This window comes from Pantherophis guttatus, chromosome 13 (genome assembly GCF_059756535.1).
Source record: "Pantherophis guttatus breed Tessera chromosome 13, ASM5975653v1, whole genome shotgun sequence".
In the NCBI taxonomy this organism is placed as follows: Eukaryota; Metazoa; Chordata; class Lepidosauria; order Squamata; family Colubridae; genus Pantherophis; species Pantherophis guttatus.
The window spans coordinates 9,722,251-9,747,389 of NC_142075.1; the positions used below are offsets into that span (position 1 = coordinate 9,722,251).

Here is a 25,139-nt window from a genome sequence, read left to right on the forward strand (position 1 = left end):
TTTGTGGGGGCAATAAGCTGACTTTGTATAAAATATACAAAAAGGATGAAGGCTATTGCTTAACGCATTGTAAGCCGCCCTGAGTCTCCAGAGAAGGGCGGCATATAAATCAAATTTAAAAAAAAAAAAAAAAAAAAAATAAACAGTTCAACGCAACAGGGCAAGGCAAAGATTTGGCCTTTAGCCCAAAGTAGGACACCTCCTAACTGGGACTGGCTCATTGCCCAAACACTAAACCCCAAAAGCTGTCTCTTCTTGGTGGGGTGGGAACCCAACCCAGCGTGGCCAGAAGTCAGCTTCCATTGAAGGGTGGTGGGGGGGAGGACTGAGGCTCCCAGATAGCACAGCCCGGGGCCAAAGCGTCCTGGGAAGGCCGCCAGCCAGCCCACCCCCCCTTTTTCCCCCCCTCCCCTCCAAGCCCGCCGCAGAGATCGCCTCCTCCTCCTCCTCCTCTTCCTCCTCCTCTCTCCACCAGGATGCTCCCTGCCTCCTTTCCTTCCCCAGGGAGGAGGCCGCCTGCCTGCCTGCCTGCCTCCCTCCCTTCGCCAAGCGGGCGCCCTCCCCCCCATTTCTCCCCCACCCTCCCGTCCTCCTCCGAGATGCCCCTCCCGGCCCCTTGGCGCCCATCCAGCAGCAACGGCAGCGCCCCAGAGCCGGAGCTGGCACGGCGGCCACGCGAGGGGAGGAGGAGAGAGCGCGGAGGAAGGCGGGCGCCTTCGGAGCGGGCGGAGGAAAGAGGCGTGCGAAGAGCCAGCCGGCCATGGCAGCGCTAGCGGCGGCGGCGGCGGCTGCCGGCAGGAAGGGAGGCGAGCGCCGGGGGCGGCGGCAGCAGCAGCAGCAGGAGCAGCGGCAGCGGCAAAAGCCGGCTCGGGGCATCTGATTGGAGCCGCCGCGTCCGGGCAGCTCGCTCGCTCGCGCGGGCGGGGAGGCGGCCAAAGAGCCGCGCAGGAGGCAGCGGGAGGCGGAGGATGCAGGCGAAGAAGTCCCGCGGCTCCTCGACGGGTAGCGGCGGCGGCAGCGGCGGTGGAAGCGGAGGAAGCAGCGGCGAGCTGCAAGGGGACGAAGCGCAGCGCGCCAAGAAGCGGAAAAAGAAGGGCTCGCGCTTCGCCAGCATCCAGGTCTTCCTGGTGTCCGAGTGCGTCCTGATGCTGGCCCAGGGCACCGTGGGCGCCTACCTGGTGAGCGCCCGAGGGTGGGCAAGGGAGAGGAGAGGAGAGGAGAGGGGCGGCCGAGCCTTGGCAGGGAGGCGAGCGAGTGGGGGGGGGGGCGGGGGGACCACCAGGCGCCGTTTGGAAGGAGAGGAGAGGACCGGGCTGGTGATGATGATGATGATGATGAGGGAGGGGGGGGGGAAAGGTTTGCCTCCGATCCCGTTGACCGACCCAAGATTGGGATCCTGCCACCTTATCCTGAGAACCCCACGTATATTCATTGGGGGAGGGGAGAGGGGGGGACGACCACCAGACGCCGCTTGGAAGGAGAGGAGAGAACCGGGGTGGTGGTGGTGGTGATGATGATGATGATGATGATGATGATGATGATGATGATGATGATGGAGGGGAGGGGGGAAAGGTTTGCCTCCGATCCCGTTGACCTACCCAAGATTGGGATCCTGCCACCTTATCCTGGGAGCCCACGTATATTCATTGGGGGAAGGGAGAGAGGGGGGGTTTAGTCTTCTTGCTTATTGGCTCTCATTCCCCCCCCCCAAGCCTCCCCCCCCAAAACCCTCCGGCCCCGGGGCTGCTATGTCCCTGCCGCCCCGCCCGAGCGCGGAGAGGCTGCAGAGGCGGCCGAAGGAGCGCACGAGGTGGCGTTGGCTTTGGCGGTGCGCCCTTGCCTGCCTCTCTTTGCCGCTTCTTGCCCGGGTCTTGTGCCAGGCTTGCGGGAGGCGCGAAGGTGCTGCGAAGGGGCGTGTTTGGCGCAGGTTTTGCCGTTGACTGACACCGCCGGCCAGCCAGGCGCAGCCCCCCCCCAACTCCCTCTCTCCCCGGTCCCACTGCACGGGTGTTCGCGCCTCCGCCTTCCACGGCCGGCCGGCCGGCCTGCCACCGTCTTGGGCTGACCCAGGAAGAGCTAAAAATCCCTTAGCCGGCTTTAGCCCCGCTCGGACCCGGCGGGCAGGGGCGAGAGTTAGTCCGAGTTACCCCCAACTGCCCGCTTCCCCGAAAAGTGGTCCACGGCCGCCTCCCGCTTCGTGCGCTGGGGAGCGTGGACCGATTTCTGAATTGCGCCCTTTGCTAAGTGGACGCGCTTCCTGCGCTTGGGTTGGGTAGGGTAGCTTTTAAGGGTTTGGGTCCCTTCCAAAGGGAAGACGGGCCTTCCGAGTTCTCTCGTTAATGAAACGAATTCAACTTGTGCCTTGCCAGGGACGAGAGAAGTAGTACGGAGCAAGTAGGAAGCGAGTAAGGGAGAGGTGGGAGAGGTGCGGAGTTGATAAGGTGACCTCCCGGTTTAACTCCTTTCAGCTGCAGGAAAGACTTGCAGAGTTGTTTTTTTTTTTTTTTTTTAAACCTAACTGGTAGGTAGCATGGTTTATTAAATGAATGGACTCGAGCATGGTTTATTAAATTAATTCAAGGTTCTGAAAAATCCAGCAGCTGACTATAGGGATTGGGTTGAAGGAACTGGCGCAGCTGAATTGCGCGGCTGCCTATCCATTGGGTTCAGCCCATTTGATTGCAATCATTGGGTGCTTTTGCTTCACTGAGTTCAGCTGAAGTTTGACAGGTATTTGGAACTTCCATGGGGCTTCTCCTGCTTTAAGTCAACCCCATTCTCTTTTAACGTTATTCTGGCCCTTCTTTCGGTTTTGTGGTTTAAATAATTTGTAAGCCTCCCAGAATCTCTGGGGTGCCAGCCTGCATATAAATTTATATCATCATCATCATCATCATCATCATCATCATCATCATCATCATCATCATCATCATCTTAAGAAGGTACTCGGTTGATACCTAGGACGCTGGCAGCAACCCATATCAACCATTAGCACCAGTCAATGGTATTTGTGATGCATTTTTGAATGTTCAGTTGACTGAGTTTCATATTTAATGAATAAAAGAGAATAATAATAATAACTAAATCTTAAGAAGGTACTTGGTTGATCTCTAGGACGCTGGCAGCAATCCGTATCAACCATTAGCACCAGTCAATGGTATTTGTGATGCATTTTTGAATGTTCAGTTGACTGAACATGTTTCATGTTTAAATAATAATAATAATAATAATAATAATAATAATAATAATAATAATAATAATAATAATAATAATAATATCACCACCACCTAGGATGCTGGCAGCAACCCGTATCAACCATTAGTACCAGTCAATCATATTTGTGACACATTTTTAAATGTTCAGTCGTCTTGAGTTTCATGGTTAATGAATAAAAGAGATAATAATAATAATGCTATTGTTTTCAGGCCTGCCTAACAGACCTGTTCTAAAGCTGCCTTAGAAAAAGGTTTCAAGCAAAAACTTAAAAAGTCCTCCCTGCGCTAGAAGTCAAAATGCCAATGGATACTTAAATTCATCTCTCTATCCTGCTCTCTCCCTCCTTCTCTTTTTTCCCCCACTGATGTCTTCTCCTTTGAAATGCAAAGCATCAGCTGACTTGGGGGGGGGAGAGAGAGAGAGAGAGAGAGAGAGAGAGAGAGAAAACCTTGCTTGTCCCTGATAACAGCCTTTAATCTGCAGAGGCTTCACAGCAGAGAAATAAGCACTATCATCACTTGCTAATGTCTGTAGATGACATTGCTGTTTGAAGGCCCTTTAAGAGAGGGGAGAGTGGCCACATTAAATAAATAAAGAATTGTAAGCTCTCTGGAGCGGAGACCCTTTTGCTTAGAGTTCTCTGTGTCCACGGAGGAGACGACAGTGCAGTGATCCTTGTTACAGCCTCCTGAATTTACAGCCCTTCCAGATGTGTTGGGAATTACAACTCCTGGCATTCTCAGCCACACCTGGAAGGGACCCATTGTGGATTGTGCTTCCTTGTGTGGTGAGCTTGTAAAGGTGAGCTTTCTGGAAGACAGGATCTCAGGAGAGCAATGGCCCAAGAGAAACTGAAAAATGGAAGTGGGCTGAGGGAAGGAAAATGTATTTTTGCAAACCTTTGCCTTGTGCATCTCTCTTAAGCCATTTGGTGCCGTCAAAGTGACTCGGTATTTGCTATGGGGCAACCCCTCTGTGTGGGAAGAGAGCAAGGGAACAAATAAGATGCATTCAGAACTAGGCCGGGGAGAAAAGGCAAAAGAGTATAGATTGTCCTCGATTTATGACCGCGATTGAGCCTGAAATTTCTGTCGCTAAGTGAAACATTTGTTCAGTGAGGTTGCCCCGTTTTACGACTTTTCTTGCCGCCGTTGTTAAGGGAATCACTGCAGTTGGTAAATTAGTAACACGGGTGTTAAGTGAATCCGGCTTCCCGCTGGACTTGGCTTGTCAGAAGGTCTCAAAAGGGGATCGTGTGACCCTCCCCCCCAGACACTGTGATGGTCATAAATACGAGTCAGTTGCCAAGCGTCTGAGTTCTGAACATGCGACCACGGGGATGCTGCAATGGTCACAAGTGTGCAAAATGGTCATAAGCCGTGGTGGTATTCAGACCGTTCTAGCCGGTTCGGGCGAATCAGTAGCGGCGGCTGCGGGAGGCTCCGCCCACCCGCCTAGACGTCATCATATCCCCGTTTTTGACGTTTTGTGCATGCGCTCACATTTGCGAACTGGTAGCGAAGGTAAGTGAATGCCACCCCTGGTCATACGTCACTTTTTTCAGTGATGTTGTAACTTTGAATGGTCACTAAATGAACTGTTGTAAGCCGAGGACTACCTGTACAGGGTTAGTTGGTGGGAGGGCAGGAGGCTTAGCTGCCCTGCTGGCCGATTGGATGTGTGTGTGCCTGAGAAGTGGAAAAGGAGAGAGAGCAGGAGAGCTGTCTGTTTCATTTTCCCATCCTGGAGCAAAACGGCAGCGGGGCAGTTACGAATCTCCGATCTGCTTCGGCATTTCCAAGACCAGTTCATACAAGAGGGCTGTTCCCAGGTTGGTTGGTTGGTTTAGCCCAGGGGTCGGCAACCTTAAACACTCAAAGAGCCACAAAGGTCCTAACCAGAAGCCCCCCATTCAATTCTGGAGTCAACCGGAAGTCCAGTTGCCCCACCATAGAGTCTCCTCCTAGCATGGCATCCTTTTTCCTCTGCTGACCAGAAGTCCGGTTCCCCCCACCATAGAGTCTCCTCCTAGCGTGGCGTCCTTATTCCTCTACCTGTCCTAATTAAAAGCCCTATCAATTGTGGAGCCGACCAGCAACAGGGAGCCGCAGCAGAGGGATGAAAGAGCCACATGCGGCTCCAGAGCTGCGGGTTGCTGACCCCTGGTTTAGCCAAATGGGGTAAGGAGAACTGGTCAGTTCTTGCAAAAAAAACAAAAAAAAATAGTGGAAAGTATTTTAAGAAAAGTACTTTGCAAGCAGGGCTGGGTTGGGCATTTAAGCATTTTATTCAGTGCAATTCATTTTCCACTTGATAAAGTACCCATCAAATTGAGTTTAGCGCAACCAACTCTTAAAAGCATATTTTTTTTAAAAAAAAATAGGTACACAAACATGGTTTCTGAAAATGAACGGATGTGCAGAATACCACGGTGGGATCTTAGTCCTATGCAAAAAAAATAAAAATAAAAATAAAAATAAAAATGGGAGAGGCCATTGGTTCTCTAATTCTGAGCTCTGCTTCTGCTTTTCATACTTAATTAAATCAAGTTGACTTGTTTTTTATTTCCTTCCTTGTCCAAAATAAGCATCACAGACTTCGGTCCCGAGATAGACTCTGTATGGCAGGTTTACAATTTGAAAAATTATGCCTTCGTATAACATCGGACTATAGACTCCGGGTGATGTCATAATTGCATTCTTCTCCGGGATACGGGTGGGAAAATTCTAATCCTCTTGAAGAAACTCCCTGGGATTTAATTAATTTGAAGTCTCCCTGTTTGAACACTTGTTCCCTTTCTTAGATAGTTTTTTTTTTATTTTATTCCCTCTTAAGTCACTTTTTATTTTAACCTGAGCTGCCAGAAACGTGCCCCAAATACATGTAATTCCTGGCTGCTTTAGAATAATGAATGCACAAGCTGTTTTTTATTATTATTATTATTCTGTAAATGTCTTCCGTTAAGTGGTAGAAAATTATTATTTTGCCCTGTAGCTGAAGGTAAACTGAGAATTTTATGTTGCTGTTTGCTTTTGTTTCTTCTTTCGTCCTGCAACCTTACTATCACTCCAAATTTCACAGGAAACAGATTTAATTGGTGTCTTTTACCTGAGAAATTGGAACCTGTTGTGAACATTCAGAGTTCTTGCAGCAGCTTTAATAAATGATCACACACACACACAGAAACACACACACAAGTTAGCCTTTAACCTTTACAAGTGGTGCAAGGCCAGGGACACGTCAAGTTATTAAAAACATCTGGAATTTCCCCCACTTTTATTTTTTTTTAACCCCCAGAGAGTTTTTGACACTAACATTTAAAACCTACCTAGCTTGTGCGAGAACGGATCTATGGATGGTTCTCTAATGAGTGAAAGTGTTTCCCAAGATAAATCTATAGCTATGCTGTGGTAGGATTGTGCAGCTTGCATTGCGTTGCAAACGTAATCTCTTCCTGCTTCTGACATGTATATCAGATTAAAATAAAGGTAGGGGAAGTAAGACCTTTGTAAGTGCTTCTCAGGCATTTTGTATTCGGACTCTGAAGGGTTAGTTGGTATTAAGAGCCGTGGTGGCACAGATCTTAGAATGCTGTATTGCAGGCTCACTCTGCCCACTGCCAGCAGTTCGATCCGCACCGGCTCGAGGTTGAGTCAGCCTTCCATCCTTCCGAGGTGGGTAAAATGAGGACCCAGATTCTTGGGGGCAAGAGGCTGACTCTGTAAACTGCTTAGAGAGGGCTGTAAAGCACTAGGAAGTGATATATAAGTCTACTATCTTCCTATTCCTTCCTTCCTTCCTTCCTTCCTTCCTTCCTTCCTTCCTTCCTTCCTTCCTTCCTTCCTTCCTTCCTTCCTTGCGCAGTGGTAAGAATGCCATATTGCAGGCTAGCTCTGCCCACTGCCAGGAGTTTGATCCTGACCAGCTCAAAAGCTGACACAGCTTTCTGAGGTCAGTAAAATGACAACTCAGATTGTTGGGGGCAAGAGGCTGACTCTGTAAACTGCTTAGAGAGGGTTGTAAAGCACTGTAAAGCGGTATATAAGTCTAAATGCTATTTCCATTGCTATTTCCATTGCTATTTCCATTGCTATTGCTATTGCTTTGCTTTGCTTTGCCTTGCCTTCCTTCCTTCCTTCCTTCCTTCCTTCCTTCCTTCCTTCCTTCCTTCCTTCCTCCCTCCCTCCCTCCCTCCCTCCCTCCCTCCCTTCCTTCCTTCCTTCCTTCCTTCCTTCCTTCCTTCCTTCCTTCCTTCCTTCCTTCCCCTTTTCTTCCTATTGAGCTGTGGCTGGGCAGTGATTAGAATGTAATATTACAGGTTAACTATGCCCACTGCCAGGAGTTTGATCCTGACCGGCTCAAGGTTGACTCAGCCTCCCATCCTTCCGAGGTGGGTAAAATGAGGACCCAGATTATTGGGGGCAAGAGGCTGACTCTTTAAACCGCTTAGAGAGGCACTGTGAAGCGGTATATAAGTCTAAGGGCTATTACTGTTGCTATCATCATAATGAAAACTGCTCCAATGCTGCCATGAGTGGAAATCTTTGGTTGGTAGCAGAGAAAGCTGATTGAAAGTTCATGAACTGGATGTCCCAACAGTCTCAACCAGCATGAACTACCTGGGGCAGGGTTTTAGGGAGATGTAGTTCATTAATATTTTTTCTCCGGACTGCAGAATTGCAGAGTGGGACTTTAACCAGGACCTGGTGGGACCTGTGGATTGGATGGGGCTTATATTTGTTCTTGTTGTCTTAAACGTTCTGTTGTGGTACGCCAGCAGCCTGTGGACCTGGCAGCAGAGTCGGACAGTGAGGAGGCTGGGGAGGACAATGGGCCAGTCCTGGAGTCAGGGGAAGGCCCGGATGAGGGCTCTGCGTCGGAGGCAGAGATGGGGCCAGGGCCATCTGGGAGCGATGCGTGGACTCCAGAGCCTCCAGAGTCAGACAGCAGAGAGGCAGAGGAACAGGAGGAGCCTGTTCCTAGTGCACGCATGCGAAGAGCTACCAGAAGGCAAGAGCCTTTTCTGAAGAAAAAAGGACAACTCAGGAGTAAGGCCAGAAGATGATTTGCTACTCCCATAAGGCTTAAAAGAGCAGCAACGAGCTGTTGGGTTCTTTGTAGAAAAGCAACATTGATTCCAGTGCTTCTTGTCAGCGTCTCTTGAACTTTATGGGGTTTTTGGCCAAGAAAAGCCTTTGGCAGGTTGCCAAAGACATCAAAGGTTGGTGATAAGTCTCACGGACTGGTTATTAAGAATTTTGTTTTGGACTAAGCTGAGAATGAATTAATTCTCAGCTGTTTTAATAAAATAAGTTTGTTCAGGACTGAATTGTGTTTGGTAATCACTACTCGGGCCTTGGTCACAAAAACATTCAATCGTATCCGACTCTTGGAGACTTTATAGGAAAATGCTCTCCATGCTACCCTGTCATCTTTCAAATGTTGGGTCAACTTTGCATCAGATTCGATGTTATCCAGCTGGCGTGTCCTTTGCTTGTCCCTTCTTCTTGACCCATTAAACCATTCCTAGCATCATTGCCTTCTCCAATGAATTTGCATGCGTGACGTAGCCGAAGCAAATGGGACGCAAGTCTTATGATTTTTCACTTCTAGTGATGCATTTGGTGGCTTATATTTACAGGACCAAATAGGAATTTTAATTGGTTTTCATGCAAGCAAGATCACATTTCCTTCGAACATAATGTTCTATCTTTGCACGAGGAAGAGATTTGGTGGGGTTCTTTGATAGCTAGCATTGCTGTTTGGTTGTTTGTTTTTGTCTTCCTCCAATGCTTATTCTCCTATTGGAAGAAATATCCTTCTGGGTTCAGTTCCAAGTGGGGAAAAAGACACTGGATTCATGGAAGTTGTTTGGAAAGATGTTTTTTTTTTAAAAAAAAAATCTTTATTAAATATTTACAATAAAATTAACACACAATAATGATTGAAAAGCAATATAGGAAGCGAAATATAGAAACACATAAACACAGTTATTTCCAGAGGCTGTTGGAAATAACAGGTATGAGCTTTCCCCTTCACCCAGACCTCTACTTACTCGGAATAAGAGCCTTGGTAGTACAGTGGTCTAAAGCACCCTGTTATTAAGAACAGCTGCCTGCAATTACTGCAGATTCGAATCTCGCCAAGGCTCAAAGTTGATTCAGCCTTCCATCCTTTCTAAGGTAGGTAAATTGAGGACCCAGTTTGTGGGGGCAATAAGCTGACTTTGTATAAATATACAAAAGGATGAAGGCTATTGCTTAGTGCATTGTAAGCCGCCCTGAATCTCCGGAGAAGGGCGGCATATAAATCAATTTTTTTAAAAAAAGACCGGACTACATTGACAAGAAGGATTGGTACATATTTGTCCATGTCTCAACAGCAGCGAGAATGGCATTTGCTCAACTGTGGAAAGATGCAGATACGCCCCCTGACCATCTGATAATAAACCAGATTCTCCGATGTGCTGAGATGGACAGGCTAACGTATATCTTAAAAGACAAGAAAGATTGAGTATATAATAGAAGTTGGGACAGATGCTTTGTCTGGCTCAAAAGAAGGTTAAACTTAGGAGAAGGGTGATAAGATTAGATTAACTAGATATTTACTAGGCTTTAGAACACTTTATAATTTAGATAAAAACAGGCCAATTGTTTTGTAGTTAGTAAAAAGAACTTGATTGCATTGAAATGTTTGGCTAGGGTGATATTAGTTAAGATTAATTGGAGAGTGAGCTTAACTCTCAGTTAGTCATGTTTGTTGTTTCGTTTAGTCCTGTGTTTATGTGTTTCTATATTTCGCTTCCTATATTGCTTTTCAATCACTATTGGAAAGATGGTTTTTTAATGGTGGACAGGATCATATGGTTTGAGGTCCTGGGGGAAAAAACAGGGAAGAGATGCTGAGAGTGCCTGGGTTTTATGCCCTCTGTTGGGCTTTTGAATTTGGGCTTGTATTCTGATTGGTTGTCAGACTCCCATGGGGCTATGCAGGGGCAACTTTGTAGGCTCTCCTGAATCCCAGGCTTGGTTGAGCCTTGCTGGGTGATGATGTAATGAAAGGGCTTTGGGCAATTCCTACTATGTCTCTATCAAAAGAGGGTAGACCTTTGTTAAGTAGAATAGACTGGCCCAGGCCTTAATGGCCCATTGACAAAGGTGTGGGGGGGATGAGTTTCTATCTCCCTTTTAGGGGAAATATTCTACCCTTTTTAATAATTTCCTGAAATATCTCATTTCCCTAGGAGAGGGGTGGATGCTAACTTCCAACAATCCCAGAGCAATGTGCTATAAAGACCTTTCTGGTAGGTTCACTCCGTGACTCTGACTTAAAAGTCAGAGGCAAGTTAGGGGCAGTGGTGAAATCCAAATTTTTTTTAACTACCGATTCTACGAGTGTGGCTTGGTGGGCGTGGTTTGGTGGGCGTGACAGAGGAAGGATACTGCAAAATCCCCATTCCCTCCCCACTCCTGGGAGAAGGATACTGCAAAGTCCCCATTCCCTCCCCACTCCTGGGGGAAGGATATTGCAAAATCTCCATTCCCACCCCACTCTGGGGTCAGCCAGAGGTGGTATTTGCTGGTTCTCCGAACTGCTCAAAATTTCCACTACCGGTTCTCCAGAACTTGTCAGAACCTGCTGGATTTCACCCCTGGTTAGGGGTCTGGAAAGGAGCAGGGCCCTTGCTCGTTGGGGTGATTAATGACAGTGGCAGTGGGGAGACAAGGTCAGATTTCTGGAGTTCAAAGAAATAACCACCCAGAAGCTGGGGGGGGGGGGAAATAAAGAGGCTCTTTTTTTTCATCAAATTGGACTGCGTGACTGCATATTTGTTTCCCAGCTGGTTATGCACAATGACAGCTGAGAATATGCAAAGCAGGAATGTGCCAAGATCTGATTCCCCATTTCACCAGTCCTAAAAACCATTTCAGGGGAACTTATTTTGAAGTTTTTGGGGAGAGTTGAAGAAACGCAGGGATTCTTCCCTACTGCTATTAAATCTACACAGGGGCAAGTAGCATCATGCACATTTTGAGCCAGTCGTTCAGTTCATGCCATTTGCGGATGATATCATATCATGGCATTTGGGTTATGTTCCAGCGGTGGCTTTGCATCCACTTAACCCATTAAAGAAATGGTAAGTTCATTCTCATAACAGCCTATGTTTAGAATAGAATAACAGAGTTGGAAGGGACCTCGGAAGTCTTCTAGTCCAACCCCCTGCTTAGGCAGGAAACCCTACACTACTTCAGACAAATGGTTATCCAACATTTTCTTAAAAACTTCCAGTGTTGGAGCATTCACAACTTCTGGAGGCAAGTTGTTCCACTGATTAATTGTTCTAACTGTCAGGAAATTTCTCCTTAGTTCTAAGTTGCTTCTCCCCTTGATCAGTTCCCACCCATTGCTTCTTGTCCTGCCCTCAGGGGCTTTGGAGAATAGCTTGACTCCCTCTTCTTTGTGGCAGCCCCTGAGATATTGGAAGACTGCTATCATGTCTCCCCTAGTCCTTCTTTTCATTAAACTAGACATACCCAGTTCCTGCAACTGTCCTTCATATGTTTTAGCCTCCAGTCCCCTAATCATCTTTGTTGCTCTTCTCTGCACTCTTTTAGTTATGGCTTACTTAGGTGCTTTAGTTTTCTCCAACTTACAGAATTACGTGAATATGTTTTTGAGTTAGTTTTATCACTCAGTATAAAACTTCAGTGGAGCACAGGTTTCTTGAGGGATGGAGGCCAATAACTATGGGCCCATCTAATGGCAGCTGCAATATAGCATTTAACACCATCTTCTTTTGTTTTCTCATATCTTATGTCCTTGGCTTGCTATTTTCGGTGCTCTGTGTAACCCTGGAGGAGAATAGTTTGCTTGCCTGAATATGTGCATGTATAAATGACCATTTAAATTTGGTAAATGAGATAAACATGTTGGATAAAAGTATTCAATGTGTTATTTATAAAGCTTGTCTTGTCCAATGTGCTCTTGAGCTGTGTACAAAATAGTTTTAAAAATAACTGAATGATTTATGATTTATGAAATATTTTGCTATACAGAAGGAAAGGAAGAGGGGAAGGAAGGAAGGAAGAAAAAAAAAGAAGGAAGGGGAATAATAAACTATTTTTTTATTCATTATTGGAATAGGACATAAAGTTGCAACTTTGTACATAAAGCACAAAAAGCTTTTGTACTATGATAACATAGTATCTAATTTAATAAAAACATTTTATACTTTTCCTTCCAGCAAAATTAGCTGGAAGGTTCATCTTGAGATGAATGCCAGAATTCCAAAATTACAGTAAAATAATTATTGACAAGTAAATTCAGAAAAAAAAAGAATAGTATGGCAGAAAATTAAATGAACACTGTGTGGTCCTCCCTCCCTCCCTCCCTCCCTCCCTCCCTTCTTTCTTTCTTTCTTTCTTTCTTTCTTTCTTTCTTTCTTTCTTTCTTTCTTTCTTTCTTTCTTCTCCTACCTTCCTTCCTTCCTCTTTCTTTCTTTCTTTTTTCTCCTTCCTTCTTTCCTTCCTTCCTTCCTTCCTTTCTCTTTCTTTCTTTTTCTTTTTTCTTTCTTTCTTTCTTCTCCTTCTTTCCTTCCTTCCTTCCTTCCTTCCCTCCCTCTTTCTTTCTTTCTTTCTTTCTTTCTTTCTTTCTTTCTTTCTTTCTTTCTTTCTTTCTTTCTTCTCCTTCTTTCCTTCCTTCCTTCCTTCCCTCCCTCTTTCTTTCTTTCTTTCTTTCTTTTCTTTTTTCTCCTACCTTCCTTCCTTCCTTCCTTCCTTCCTTCCTTCCTTCCTTTCTTTCTTTCTTTCTCTTTCTTTTTCTTCTTTCTTTCTTTCTTTCTTTCTTTCTTTCTTCTCCTTCCTTCCTTCTTTCCTTCCTTCCTTCCTTCCTTCCTTCCTTCCTTCCTTCCCTCTTTCTTTCTTTCTTTCTTTCTTTCTTTCTTTCTTTCTTTCTTTCTTTTTTATTTTAAACTTGGAAAATAATTGAGACACAGGAATACTTGGCTCTTTTAGCCCTGCAGGCTGCCTGCACTTCCGTGTTTTTTTTTTCTCCTCCTGACGTAGCCTTGGTAACGACTCCAGGAACATCTAATAAAATGGCCCAGTTGAGAGAGCATTTTTGTGCCGTCTTGCCGTTGCTCTGAAGAGAAATGGTTCCACCCTCAAAAGGTGAGCCATGCCATGTCACCAGATTCACTTGGGATGAGGACTGTCCTACTGTTCCTGCTCAGATCTGGAGCGAGTTTCACAGGCACAGGCCCTGTTATTTCTGCATCCTCTCTAATGTTCTGTTTATATTTTTGTTTGGCTCCTCTTTAATTAGCCCACGAGCACTTTGAAAATAGACATTAGAATGGAGTTCTGCTGGCAAACATCCAGTGGAAGTTAACATCATAATGCGAGTTTAGCTTAAGCTCGGTCCTTATTTGCCTTTGTGGAGAGCAGTCAGCTTGCAGGCAATCGGGTCAAGGAGCTGGAAAAATGTCATTTGTCCTGCGCCAGGAAAATAACTGAAATGCATCATCCAGGACAAGCAAGCTAGAGCTGTTTTGTGGCTTCCTAACTCCCATGTCTTGTGTTTTTAAAATTAAATGGCATAAAACTCTGCTTCCCCAGAGCGGTTAAAGATAAAAATCGATAAAAGTAGAAAAAGTACAGATAGTCCTTGACTTATAACGGAGCCCAACATTTAGAATAGAATAGAATAGAATTTTTTATTGACCAAATGTGATTGGACACACAAGGAATTTGTCTTGGTGCATATGCTCTCAGTATACATAAAAGAAAAGATACATTTGTAAAGAATCATAAGGTACAACACTTAGTCATAGGGTAGAAATAAGCAATCAAATCGTATTAGAAAACAATCAATATAAATCGTAAGGATACAAGCAACAAAGTTACAGTCATACAGTCATAACTGGGAGGAGTTGGGTGATAGGAACGGTGAGAAGACTAATCGTAATGCAGACTTAGTAACTAGTTTGACAGTGTTGAGGGAATTATTTGTTTAGCAGAGTGATGGTGTTCGGGAAAAAACTGTTCTGTTGCTAAGTGAGAGAGTTGTTAAGTGAGTTTTGCCCCATTTTATGACCTTTCTTGCCACCGTTGTTAAGTGAATCCCTGAAGTTGTTCAGTTAGTCACACGGTGGTTAAGTGAGTCTGGCTTCCCCATTGATTTTGCTTGTCAGGTGGTCGCAAAGGGGGATCACATGATCGCAGGACACTGCAACCGTCATAAGTACGGATCAGTTGCCAAGCATCTGAATTTTGATCATGGGGATGCGGCAACGGTTATAAGTATGAAAATCATGTCACTTTTTCAGTGCTGGTGCCACTTTGAATGGTCACTAAATGAACTGTTGTAAATCGAGGACTACCTGTAGGCCAGTGGTCAGGCCCAATCCTAGAGATGGGATTCAATTGAGTCGAATCCCTTATTTGTTTGCTCCTAATGGACAAAGTCTTGCCAAACTAAAGCAATGGGATGGAGCCCATTAAATGGCTGGTATGAATGTGTGTTGTCGCCAGGGTAGGGGGGATGGGTTGGAGATTTATTATTTTATTATTTTAATTTTTTATTATTTTGTTTTATTTCTTTTATATTGTGCTTTTATGTCTTTGTGAGCCGCCATGTGCGAGTAGCAATAGCAACAACACTTGGACTTACATACCGCTTCATAGTGCTTTTTACAGCCCTCTCTAAGCGGTTTACAGAGTCAGCCTCTTGCCCTCAACAACCTGGGTCCTCATTTTACCCACCTCGGAAGGATGGAAGGCTGAGTCAACCTTGAGCTGGTCACGATCAAACTCCTGCCTGCCATTCTAACCACCACACCACCAGGGCTCCTAATAGCACTAGCAATAGCACTTAGAGGTAAAGGTAAAGGTTCCCCTCCCACATATGTGCTAGCCGTTCCCGACTCTAGGGGGCAGTGCTCATCTACGTTTCAAAGCCGAAGAGCCAGCGCTGTCCGAAGACGTCTCCGTGGTCATGTGGCCACCATGACTCAACGCCAAAGGCGCACGGAACGCTGTTCTCTTCCCACCAAAGGTGGTCCCTATTTTTCTACTTGCATTTTTTACATGCTTTCCAACTGCTAGGTTGGCAGAAGCTGGGACAAGTAACGGGAGCTCACCCCGTTAGGCGGCACTAGGGATTTGAACCGCTGAACTGCCGACCTTCCGATCGACAAGCTCAGCGTCTTAGCCACTGACCCACCGAGTTCCTGATTAGACCTATATACCACTTCACAATGCTCTACAGCCCTCTCTAAGCGGTTTACAGAGTCAGCATATTTGACCCCATACAATCTGGCTCCTCCTTTTACCAACCTCTTTTGAAAAAAAGGACTTTTTGGGTTCTCTGCGCATGGTTCAACATGTTGCGTGAAGCCAGACATACCATAACTTTGGTGAATTAATGGTTAAAAGTATTGTCTAAACTCAATGTCAATTCAATAATCATATTAAGAGCGTAGTTGCAAACTAAGCATTTTTCCTTAGCCAAAGAGGCACGTTCATACTACACCTTGTAGTATTTAATTTAAGCAGTCCTTTCTTTTTCCTTCTTCCCATCAACTATGCTCCGGGGCCTTAAAATCTAGGGTCAATGCCATTGATTATTCATAGTTATCTCCATATTAGAAATTAGGGTCAATGTTATTGACTGTTTATGTTCCTAACTGCAATGATACCAAAATATAATGATGTGGTAACACAAATTCCATTTTTTCATGCCCCACAACACTACGCACATCTACATCAAGGGCAGAGTTTGCGTAACTATATTGCAATGCACAAATTGTCACTCCCCCCCCTCTCATCCCAACTCACTACACAGGGTTGTTGCTGTCGTGGGGAAAATAGGAGGAGGAGGAAGGCGTATTATATTTGCTGCCTTGAGTTGCTGATAAAGCAATAAAGGCAGGATAACAATCTAACAAAATAAAAACGAAGAACACCTCTGGAAATAATGATGGCTAGGATTAGCGTTGAAATACATACGGGAAAAAAAATGTTTCCGTTTTCTGATGAACTAATCCTGTTGAACAAAAAAGGGATATGAACAGGTTCTGCTTTTCTAAGCACCTGCCAACATTTTGCAAAAAAAAAGAAAAAAGAAAAAAGAAAAAAAACCACAGGAAACAGAGAAGCATGGGTGTATTGCAAATGCTTCGGAAGGACTATAAATAAATAGAGGCAGTGAGTAAAAGATAAAAGATTCAGTGGATAAACTGTAATTTAGCTTGCACACTTTTGCTAAAACTTTCCTATTGCTCAAAACTCAAGTGGAGATTAGAAGGTGATTGCAGTGATCGATGGACAAAGTCCTTTGGGCAGAGGATGTGGGCATTGATCCAAAGGCCTTTTCATCTTTTCCAAGGCATGTGAGCTCCCTAAAAGGATCCGGAAAAAAATAATAACTTTATAAATCCCAACATCTAAATCCATGATGGCAAACCTATGGCACAGGTGCCAGAGGTGGCACGCAGCACCCTCTCTGTGGGCACGCGAGCTGTTGCTCCAGTTCAGCTCTGCTGCACACGTGCACATGCCTCCCACCGGCCAGGGTTTCTACCGCATGTGTCGCAGGCATGGGACATGCAGGGGGCCGTGCATGCATGTGTGGGGGTTGAGGGGCAGGGGCAGGGTGCATCTTGGGGAGGGCGCATACATAGAAGGTGGGGCACATGTGCCGGGGCTGTGCACACATTGCATTTTGAGGGTTCGGGCGCATGCTTTGGGCACTCGGTCCAGAAAAGGTTAGCCATCACTGATCAAAATCAAGATACCTGAAGGGAATAGAGAAACCAAACAAAGGTTGTAGCTAAGACTCTTTTATTCCATCAAGCAGTCTTGGCCTAATCTCCTCCCTCTTTTAATATATAAATTTTAAATCTGTTCTTAAATTATTGGGGTGTTTTAATTTGTCTGGGCCAAAATGATTTAATTTGATTTTAACTGGTTTTTTAAATTTTTGTATTTATGTATTTTATTGCTTGGCTGTTCACCGCCCTGAGTCCTTCGGGAGTAGGGCGGTATACAAATCAAATAAACTTAAACTTAAACTTAATTCTGTCCACTGCCAGCAGTTCAATTCTGACTGGCTCAAAGTTGACTCAGCCTTCCATCCTTCCGAGGTCGGTCAAATGAGGACCCAGATGGTTGGGGGCAATACGTTGACTCTGTAAACAGCTTAGAGAGGGATGTGAAGCACTGTGAAGTGGTATATAAGTCTAAGTACTGCCTGAACAGTAGTTAGAATGCAGTATTGCAGGCTGTCACTCTGCCTACTGCCAACAGTTCGATTCTGACCGGCTCAAAGTTGACTCCACCTTCCATCCTTCTGAGGTCAGTCAAATGAGGACTCAGATGGTTGGGGGGCAATACGCTGACTCTGTAAACCGCTTGAAAGCATGATGAAGTGGTATATAAGTCTACATGCTATTGCTATCTTTCAACAAGAGCAGAAGGCAAACAACAAGGAAATAATGATGTCGAAGGGAAGGAGGAACGTGGGCACCTCACAGAAACAATAAGGAAGTTGGAATCAAATGAGAAGCATAGATAGCAACAGTTGGTGGGGATTGCCAGGAAATGGGTGGGTGTAATTTTTCATTCAAAGAAGGCAAGGCAAGACTTCCTCACCAGAATGAGAATCAGAAGCAGGACCTTAAAGCCCTTAAAGACTTAACGACCACAACTGAGCCCAAAATTTATGTTTCTAAGTGAGACATTTGTTAAGCTCCGTTTTATGACCTTTCTTGCCACAGTCGATCAGTGAATCACTGCAGTTGTTAAGTTAGTAACATCGTTGTCAAGTGAATCTGGATTTCCCATTAACGTTGCTTTTCATAAGGTTGCAAAGGGGGATCACATGATCCCCAGGACGTTGCAACCGTCATAAATATGAGTCAGTTATCAAGCATCCAGTTTTGGTCACCACACTATAAACAAGATGTTGAGACTCTGGAAAGAGTGCAGAGAAGAGCAACCAGGATGATTAGGGGACTGGAGGCTAAAACGTAGGATGAACGGTTGCAGGAACTGGGCATGGCTAGTCTAGTGAAGAGAAGGACCAGGGGAGACAGGATAGCAGTGATGCAATATTTGAGGGGCTGCCACAGAGAGGAGGGGGTCAAGCTATTCTCCAAGGCACCTGAAGGCCAGACAAGGAATAATGGATGGAAACTGATCAAGGAGGAATTCAACCTAGAAATAAGGAGAAGTTTTCTGACCATGAGAACCATCAACCAATGGAAGAGAAGTTGCCTCCAGAAGTTGTGGGAGCTTCATCATTGGAGGCTTTCAAGAAGAGACTGGATTGCCATCTGTCAGAAATGGCGTAGGGTTTCCTGCTTGGGCGGAGGTTGGATTAGATGACCTACAAGGTTCCTTCCAACTCTTGTTAATCTGTTAATCTGAAATTCTGATCATGTGGGGATGCTAGAACGGTTATAAGTATGAAAAATGGGCATAAATCACTTTTTTCAGTGCCGTTGTAACTTTAAATGGTCACTAAACAAACTGTTGTAAATTGGGGACTACCTGTAGCTTCTCTCTTGAATGGGACAGTTATTTCTACCTATGACATGGATATCAACCCTAGTCTGGTGGTTGCATTTGCAAACGGAAGCATTTCACGGATTGAGAAAAAGGGGGAACATTCCTTGTTCTATAAATCAGGGGTCTCCAACCTTGGCAACTTTAAGACTTGTGGACTTCAATTCCCAGAATTCCTCAGCCACCTGGCTGAGGAATTCTGGGAATTGAAGTCCACAAGTCTTAAAGTTGCCAAGGTTGAAGACCTCTGCGATAAATGCATCTCTTTAAAAAGGAGCCATGTGCTACATGTGTTCTGTTTCTGATGTCCCAAGTCCCCAGATGGACTTTTCCCAACTTGGTTCCCTCTTGACGCATTGGGACCCCAACTCTCATCATTCCTAGCCAAGCTGGGGAAGTCTTGATTTAAAAACAATGCAGGGAAAAACAGAACTCAGCCTGGGCTCGTGATTTTGTGAACGATGGCATGATCGGCTTTGAAGGTGCGACATTGCACGAGGCTCTTTTAAATTCTGCTGCGGGGGCTTTGAGAAGGAAAAAGAGCAAATCCTTTTGACCTCGTTTATGTTAAAAACTGAAGCCTTGTTCAATCCATGGCCTTGCATATTAAGTGAAACCTTCCGATGTGATTATTATGGTATGTCTAAAGTCCTTCAGCCTTAAGTTCTAACTGACTACCAGCCAATTAAAGATGCTTTATAGGGATGCGGTGGCTCAGTAGCTAAAACGCTGAGCTTGTCGATCGAAAGGTCGGCAGTTCAGTGGTTCGAATCCCTAGTGCCGTGTAATGGGGGTGAGTTCCCGTGACTTGTCCCAGCTTCTGCCAACCTAGCAGTTCGAAAGCATGTTAAAAAATGCAAGTAGAAAAATAGGAACCACCTTTGGTGGGAAGGGAACAGCGTTCCGTGCGCCTTTGGCATTGAGTCATGCTGGCCACATAACCACGGAGATGTCTTTGGACAGAGCTGGCTCTTCAGCTTTGAAATGGAGATGAGCACCACCCCCCCTAGAGTCAGGAACGGCTAGCACATATGTGCGAGGGGAACCTTTATCTTTACCTAAAGATGCTTTAGTGCAGCGGTGTCAAACTGGATTTCTTCGAGGGCTGGATCAGCATTGTAGATGCTGGCCGGGGGGGCGGGAGAGACAGGACAGACACCTCCTGCAGGCCCCCCCCATGCCCTGTTTTGGCCAGTAAAGTGTTGTAGGAGGCTATCCAGGCCAAAAATGGGCTGTGGGGGGGGGCATGCCTTTTTTTTTGTTAACAGAGGCACCGTGGGCCGGTCCTTTGCTATTTCCAGGCCCTTGAGTTTGGCACCGCTGCTTTAGTGCATCAGTCATTATTCCTGGGTTGTTTCCTTATATTTAAATTCCTCTCCATTTATATATTTCTGAACCTGAACCTCCACTACGGCTGTCATCAGGAGGGGTTTAAAAATAGAGGACAATTTGAAAAGCTTAAAAAAAAAAAATCAAAATGAACACATTTCTTTCTGGCAACAGAAAACTGAAAATCCTGGGGTATGAAAGCTCTTTGCAGCAATATTTCTATCGTCTTAATTCAGCCCTTCCTCTCCAATCTCATCAAGTCCCTTTTTTTAGGCTGGAGCGGTTATTTCTCTCTACTTTCTGCAAATGGAGACCAAATTCTCCTCCTGTAGATATTTTGATTCTCCCTTATTTTTTTTCCCCCCTCGCCCTAATGCTAAAATCTTGGCTTCATCTCGGGTGAAATCATTTCTTGTACAGTCAGGAGCCAAATTCCTGGGCTCAAGACGGTTCCTAGGTGTTTTTTTTGTTGTTTGTTTGTTTGTTTTGCCTTTTGCCTTTTGCAGGGCAAAGAATCTTATTTAATTTTCCTGTGTTCAACCTTTAGCCTTCCAGTGTGCAAAATAGCCGAAGCTGACCTAGTTGCATAGATTCATCCTCGGCTGGAATCAGGAGAGGGGGCTCATGGTAGGGAAAAAAAAAAGTGAAACTGTCCAGCTGGGGACGTGTTGCCGAAGAAGCTCTCTGTGTTTTTCCTGGTTGTGCTTTTGAGCAAAAGCTTTTGAACTCTCTGCTGATGGCCAGTAGCAGCTTTGAAATTTGTTATTCTACGTGAAGATGACAGAGGCAAAGAAGAAAAGTGGGGAAACGAGCACAATGCCTGGGACAGATGAGATTAAAATGGGGCCCAGTTTGTGGTAGATCAGATTGGACTTTAACAGATTAACAGAGTTGGAAGGGACTCTATAGGTCATCTAGTCCAACCCCCAGCTCAAGCAGGAGACCCTAAACCATTTCTGACAAATGGCAGTCCAATCTTTTCTTGAATGTCTCAACTGATGAAGCTCCCACAACTTCCGAAGGCAACTTCCATTCCATGGGTTGATTGTTCTCACTGTCAGAAGGTTCCTCCTCATTTCTAGATTGAATTTCTCCTTGGTCAGTTTCCATTCATTATTCCTTATCTGGCCTTCAGGTGCTTTGGAGAATAGCTTGACCCCCTCCTTTCTGTGGCAGCCCCTCAAATATTGGAAGACTGCTATCATGTCTCCCCTGGTCCTTCTCTTCACTAGACTAGCCATGCCCAGTTCCTGCAACCGTTCTTTCTATGTTTTAGCCTCCAGTCCCCTAATCAACCTGGTTGCTCTTCTCTGCACTCTTTCTAGAGTCTCAACATCTTTTTTATAGTGTGGTGACCAAAACTGGATGCAGGACTCTAGGTGTGGTCCTACTAAGGTTTTATAGAATGGTATTAGTACCTCAGTTGATCTTGATTGTATCCCCCTGAAATGCAATTTAGGATTGCACTGGCTTTTTTAGTTGCCGTTGCACACTGCTGGCTCTTATTTAGCTGATTGTCCATTAAGACTCCAAGATCCCTCTCACAGTCACTGCCAGGGTGGATTTGATTTAAATCGAGTTGATTTAAATCACAATTTAAATCATGATTTAAATCACTAGTAAAAAGGCTTGATTTAAATCAAGAGCCTTGATAGTACAGTGGTCTACGCACCCTGTTATTAACACAGCTGCCTGCAATTTACTGCTGGTTCGAATCTCTCCAAGGCTCAAGGTTGACTCAGCCTTCCATCCTTTCTAAGGTAGGTGAAATGAGGACCCAGTTTGTGGGGGCAATAAGCTGACTTTGTATAAATATACAAAAGTATGAAGGCTATTGCTTAACCCATTGTAAGTCGCCCTGAGTCTCCGGAGAAGGCGGCATATAAATCAAATTAAAAAAAACCGAACAAACCTCGATTTAAATCATAATTTTTAAAGAGCAACTGTCATCTCTGCTACTCCTTTGACCCACTGTTGACTCACCGATAGTCTCAGTGTTGCAGAATATACAGCCTCATGCTACATAACTAAGCTCCATTTCATGCTGAATAAACTAAATTATTTATGTATCTTAAATAGAAAACTATCTTACGATAGATTTTTACCCCAAAAGTTTTTTATTAAAATAAATTCGATAAAAATCAAAAAAATCCGATTTAAATAAAAAAAAATCCGATTTAAATAAAAAAAATCTGATTTTTTTTATTTTTTTAAAAGAATCATTGATTTTTATCCACCCTGGTCACTGCTATTAAGCCTGGTTTCCCCCAGTTTGTATGTGTGCTTTTGGTTTTTCTTACCTAAGTGTAGGACTTTACTTTTCTCTACATTGAATTTCATTTTGTTAGATAGGGCCCAGTGTTCAAGTTTGTCAAGATCGATCTGGATCTTGAGCTTATCTTCTAGGGTGTTCTTGATTTTTAGGGCTAAAGCTAATGTCTAGACTTAGAGTGAATGAGCTGCAAGGGACTTTGGAAGTCTTCTAGTCCAGCCCCCTCCTCAAGCAGGAGAACCTATACCATTTCAGATAAGTGACTGTCTAGTCTCGTCTTAAAAACATCCAGTAATGGAGCGCCCACGATGTTTGAAGGCAAGCTGTTCCACTGGTTAATTGTCCTCACTGTTAGGAAGTTTCTCCTTAATTCCAACCATTAGTTTCCAACCATTGTTTCTTGTTCTGCCCTCTGGTGCTTTGGAGAATAATTTGGACCGCCTGTTTGTTGTGGCAGCCCCTCAAATACTGGAACACTCCAATCATACATCCCCAGCCTAGTCCTTCTTTTCACTAGACTAAACATATCCAATTCTTGCAACCGTTCTGTAGTAGAATGGTACAATAGTGTTGATCGAAAGGTCGGCAGTTCAGCGGTTCGAATCCCTAGTGCTGCGTAACAGGGTGAGCTCTCGTTACTTGTCCCAGCTTCTGCCAACCTAGCAGTTCGAAAACACTTAAAAAATGCAAGTGGAAAAATAGGGACCACCTTTGGTGGGAAGGTAACAGCGTTTCATGCCCCTTTGGTATTGAGTTGTGCCAGCCACATGACCACGGAGACGTCTTCGGACAGCGCTGGCTCTTCGGCTTTGAAACGGAGATGAGCACCACCCCCTAGAGTCAGGAACGACTAGCACATATGTGCTAGGGGAACCTTTACCTTTACCTACAGTCTTGGAAGATCTTTTCTTTTTTTTTATTGAAAAGGTTTTCAAATACAAATTTTTCCCCCTTTTTCCCCCCCCTCCCCCCCCTCCCTAACCCCTCCTCCCCACCCTTCCCCCCCTGTGACTTCTTCGTAACAAAAAAAAACCCTAATTCATAACAGATTACTTACTCCCTCCTCAAAATACTGACCTTTACTTACTAAAAGTATTATAAATCCCCCTTTATCCATACATTTCAGAAAAGAAGAAGAGAAAAAAAAACAAAACAAAAAAAAACAAACACATTATACTATAACTATTATAAAATAACTCTAATTTAGCATAATAGTGTTTTATATCTATGCATTATTGCAACAATTCAAAACCACCTTCCACTTTAAAACTATACAATAAGTCCTACTTTAATAACATTTCAAAGCGGGCTCCCCATAAAATCTAATTTAACATTTATTCCACTCTATCCATTTCCTCCACTCCCCTAAATGTATCACTTAAAAATCCCTTTTCTTAAACTAATCAGTCTGTAGCTAGCTTATTCACCCACTGTCTTACAAATTTACCATACACAACAATTCTTGATATCTTTAATTCACTGCCCACACTACTTAAAAATATATATATATATATATCCCATTATATCTAAATAAAAAAAAGAAAAGACAATAACTTTAAATTTATAGTCCATATAATATCTTCTTGAAGTCTTTCCACTGGATTGTTAAAACCAACATCCATAATAGGGTGACATAGCTTGCGGATGCAACAGTTTATTCAAGATCTCCAATCATATCTGCCCCCATCAGTAGTAAACATCTTCTTATATATATAAAAGTAAAAACAACCACCCGAGTGACATTATAATTGTATTCCATATAATAATAATTGTGGGTTTCATCAGGATTATTAATTTCCATCATCGTATTGGGTAACAACCCGATCTTCTGCATGTCCCAATGTGATTCTCTTGCCTTATAATTCAAGATAATTATAATATATTTATCAACACAAAAAGAAGTTTCAAAATAGATAATTCAAAACCATCAATTTGAGGCTCTTTCCATGTCCCAAAATTACGGCAATGCAGAGATCTGCCACTATCCTCAGGATGATATTGACCAATATGTCGCCTCCTCTATGTTTTCACATAATCATTCATATTTTAAAATCACTGGCTTCACTGTTGCTTGGGTTAGAAATTTCTATTTTTGTACAACCTATTTCTTTTTTTGTTTTCTTTTTGTGGGTTTGACCTCCATCCTAATTTTTTGTGTCTCGCATTTCTTTTTTATCCCTTGTATATCCTCTAATTGGTTTCCATGCTTGTCCTTGCCTTGATAAGTCATCACATTAAAATCAGATGGCACTTCTCTCAAATTTGTAGATAATCCAGCTGGGGTATCCGATAAATCCAAAGGCAATTTATCTGGTACAGTCTCTGTCTTTAGTTCCAGCTCCTTCTGCTTATCCTGTATTATATCTGAAGACGTTAAATTCATTTTCAACCTATTTTGATAAAATTCTTCCGCCCTTTCAACAGTATTTAACTGGTATCTTTCTCCTTGATATCTCAATATAATACCAACTGGGACGTCCCACCGGAATTGAATATTTCTCCTTTTTAACTCAGACACCAGAAAGCCAAATTTCTTCCTTTCCATTAATATCTTAGGTGGGAGTTCCTTGTAAATCCAAATCTTTCTTCCATACAATTGCAAATTAGAATTGAAGGAATTTTGCACAATTTTATTCCTAATTTCTTTATCTGAAAAATAGATTACCACATCTCTAGGCAATTGCCTTTGCTTGGCAGTCCAAGAGTTTATTCGATAAGCTCTGTCAATCCTACAAAACACTTCCTCAGGTTGAATC

At 44.1% G+C, this 25,139-nt stretch overlaps 1 protein-coding gene across 2 annotated transcripts in view; it reads left to right on the plus strand.

The window, feature by feature from the left end:
- SLCO3A1 (solute carrier organic anion transporter family member 3A1) overlaps positions 1-25,139 on the plus strand; it is a 247,263-nt gene that overhangs the window by 87,271 nt on the left and 134,853 nt on the right. The window contains exon 1 of one of the 2 annotated variants that reach the window (XM_060694783.2): positions 474-1,178. The exons of the other annotated variant lie outside the window; for it this stretch is intronic. Within the exon in view, the coding sequence (XP_060550766.2) occupies positions 969-1,178 (210 nt within the window). The 5' untranslated portion in view covers positions 474-968. Of the gene's footprint in view, positions 1-473; positions 1,179-25,139 lie in introns of those variants that run through there. 2 annotated transcript variants of the gene reach the window in all.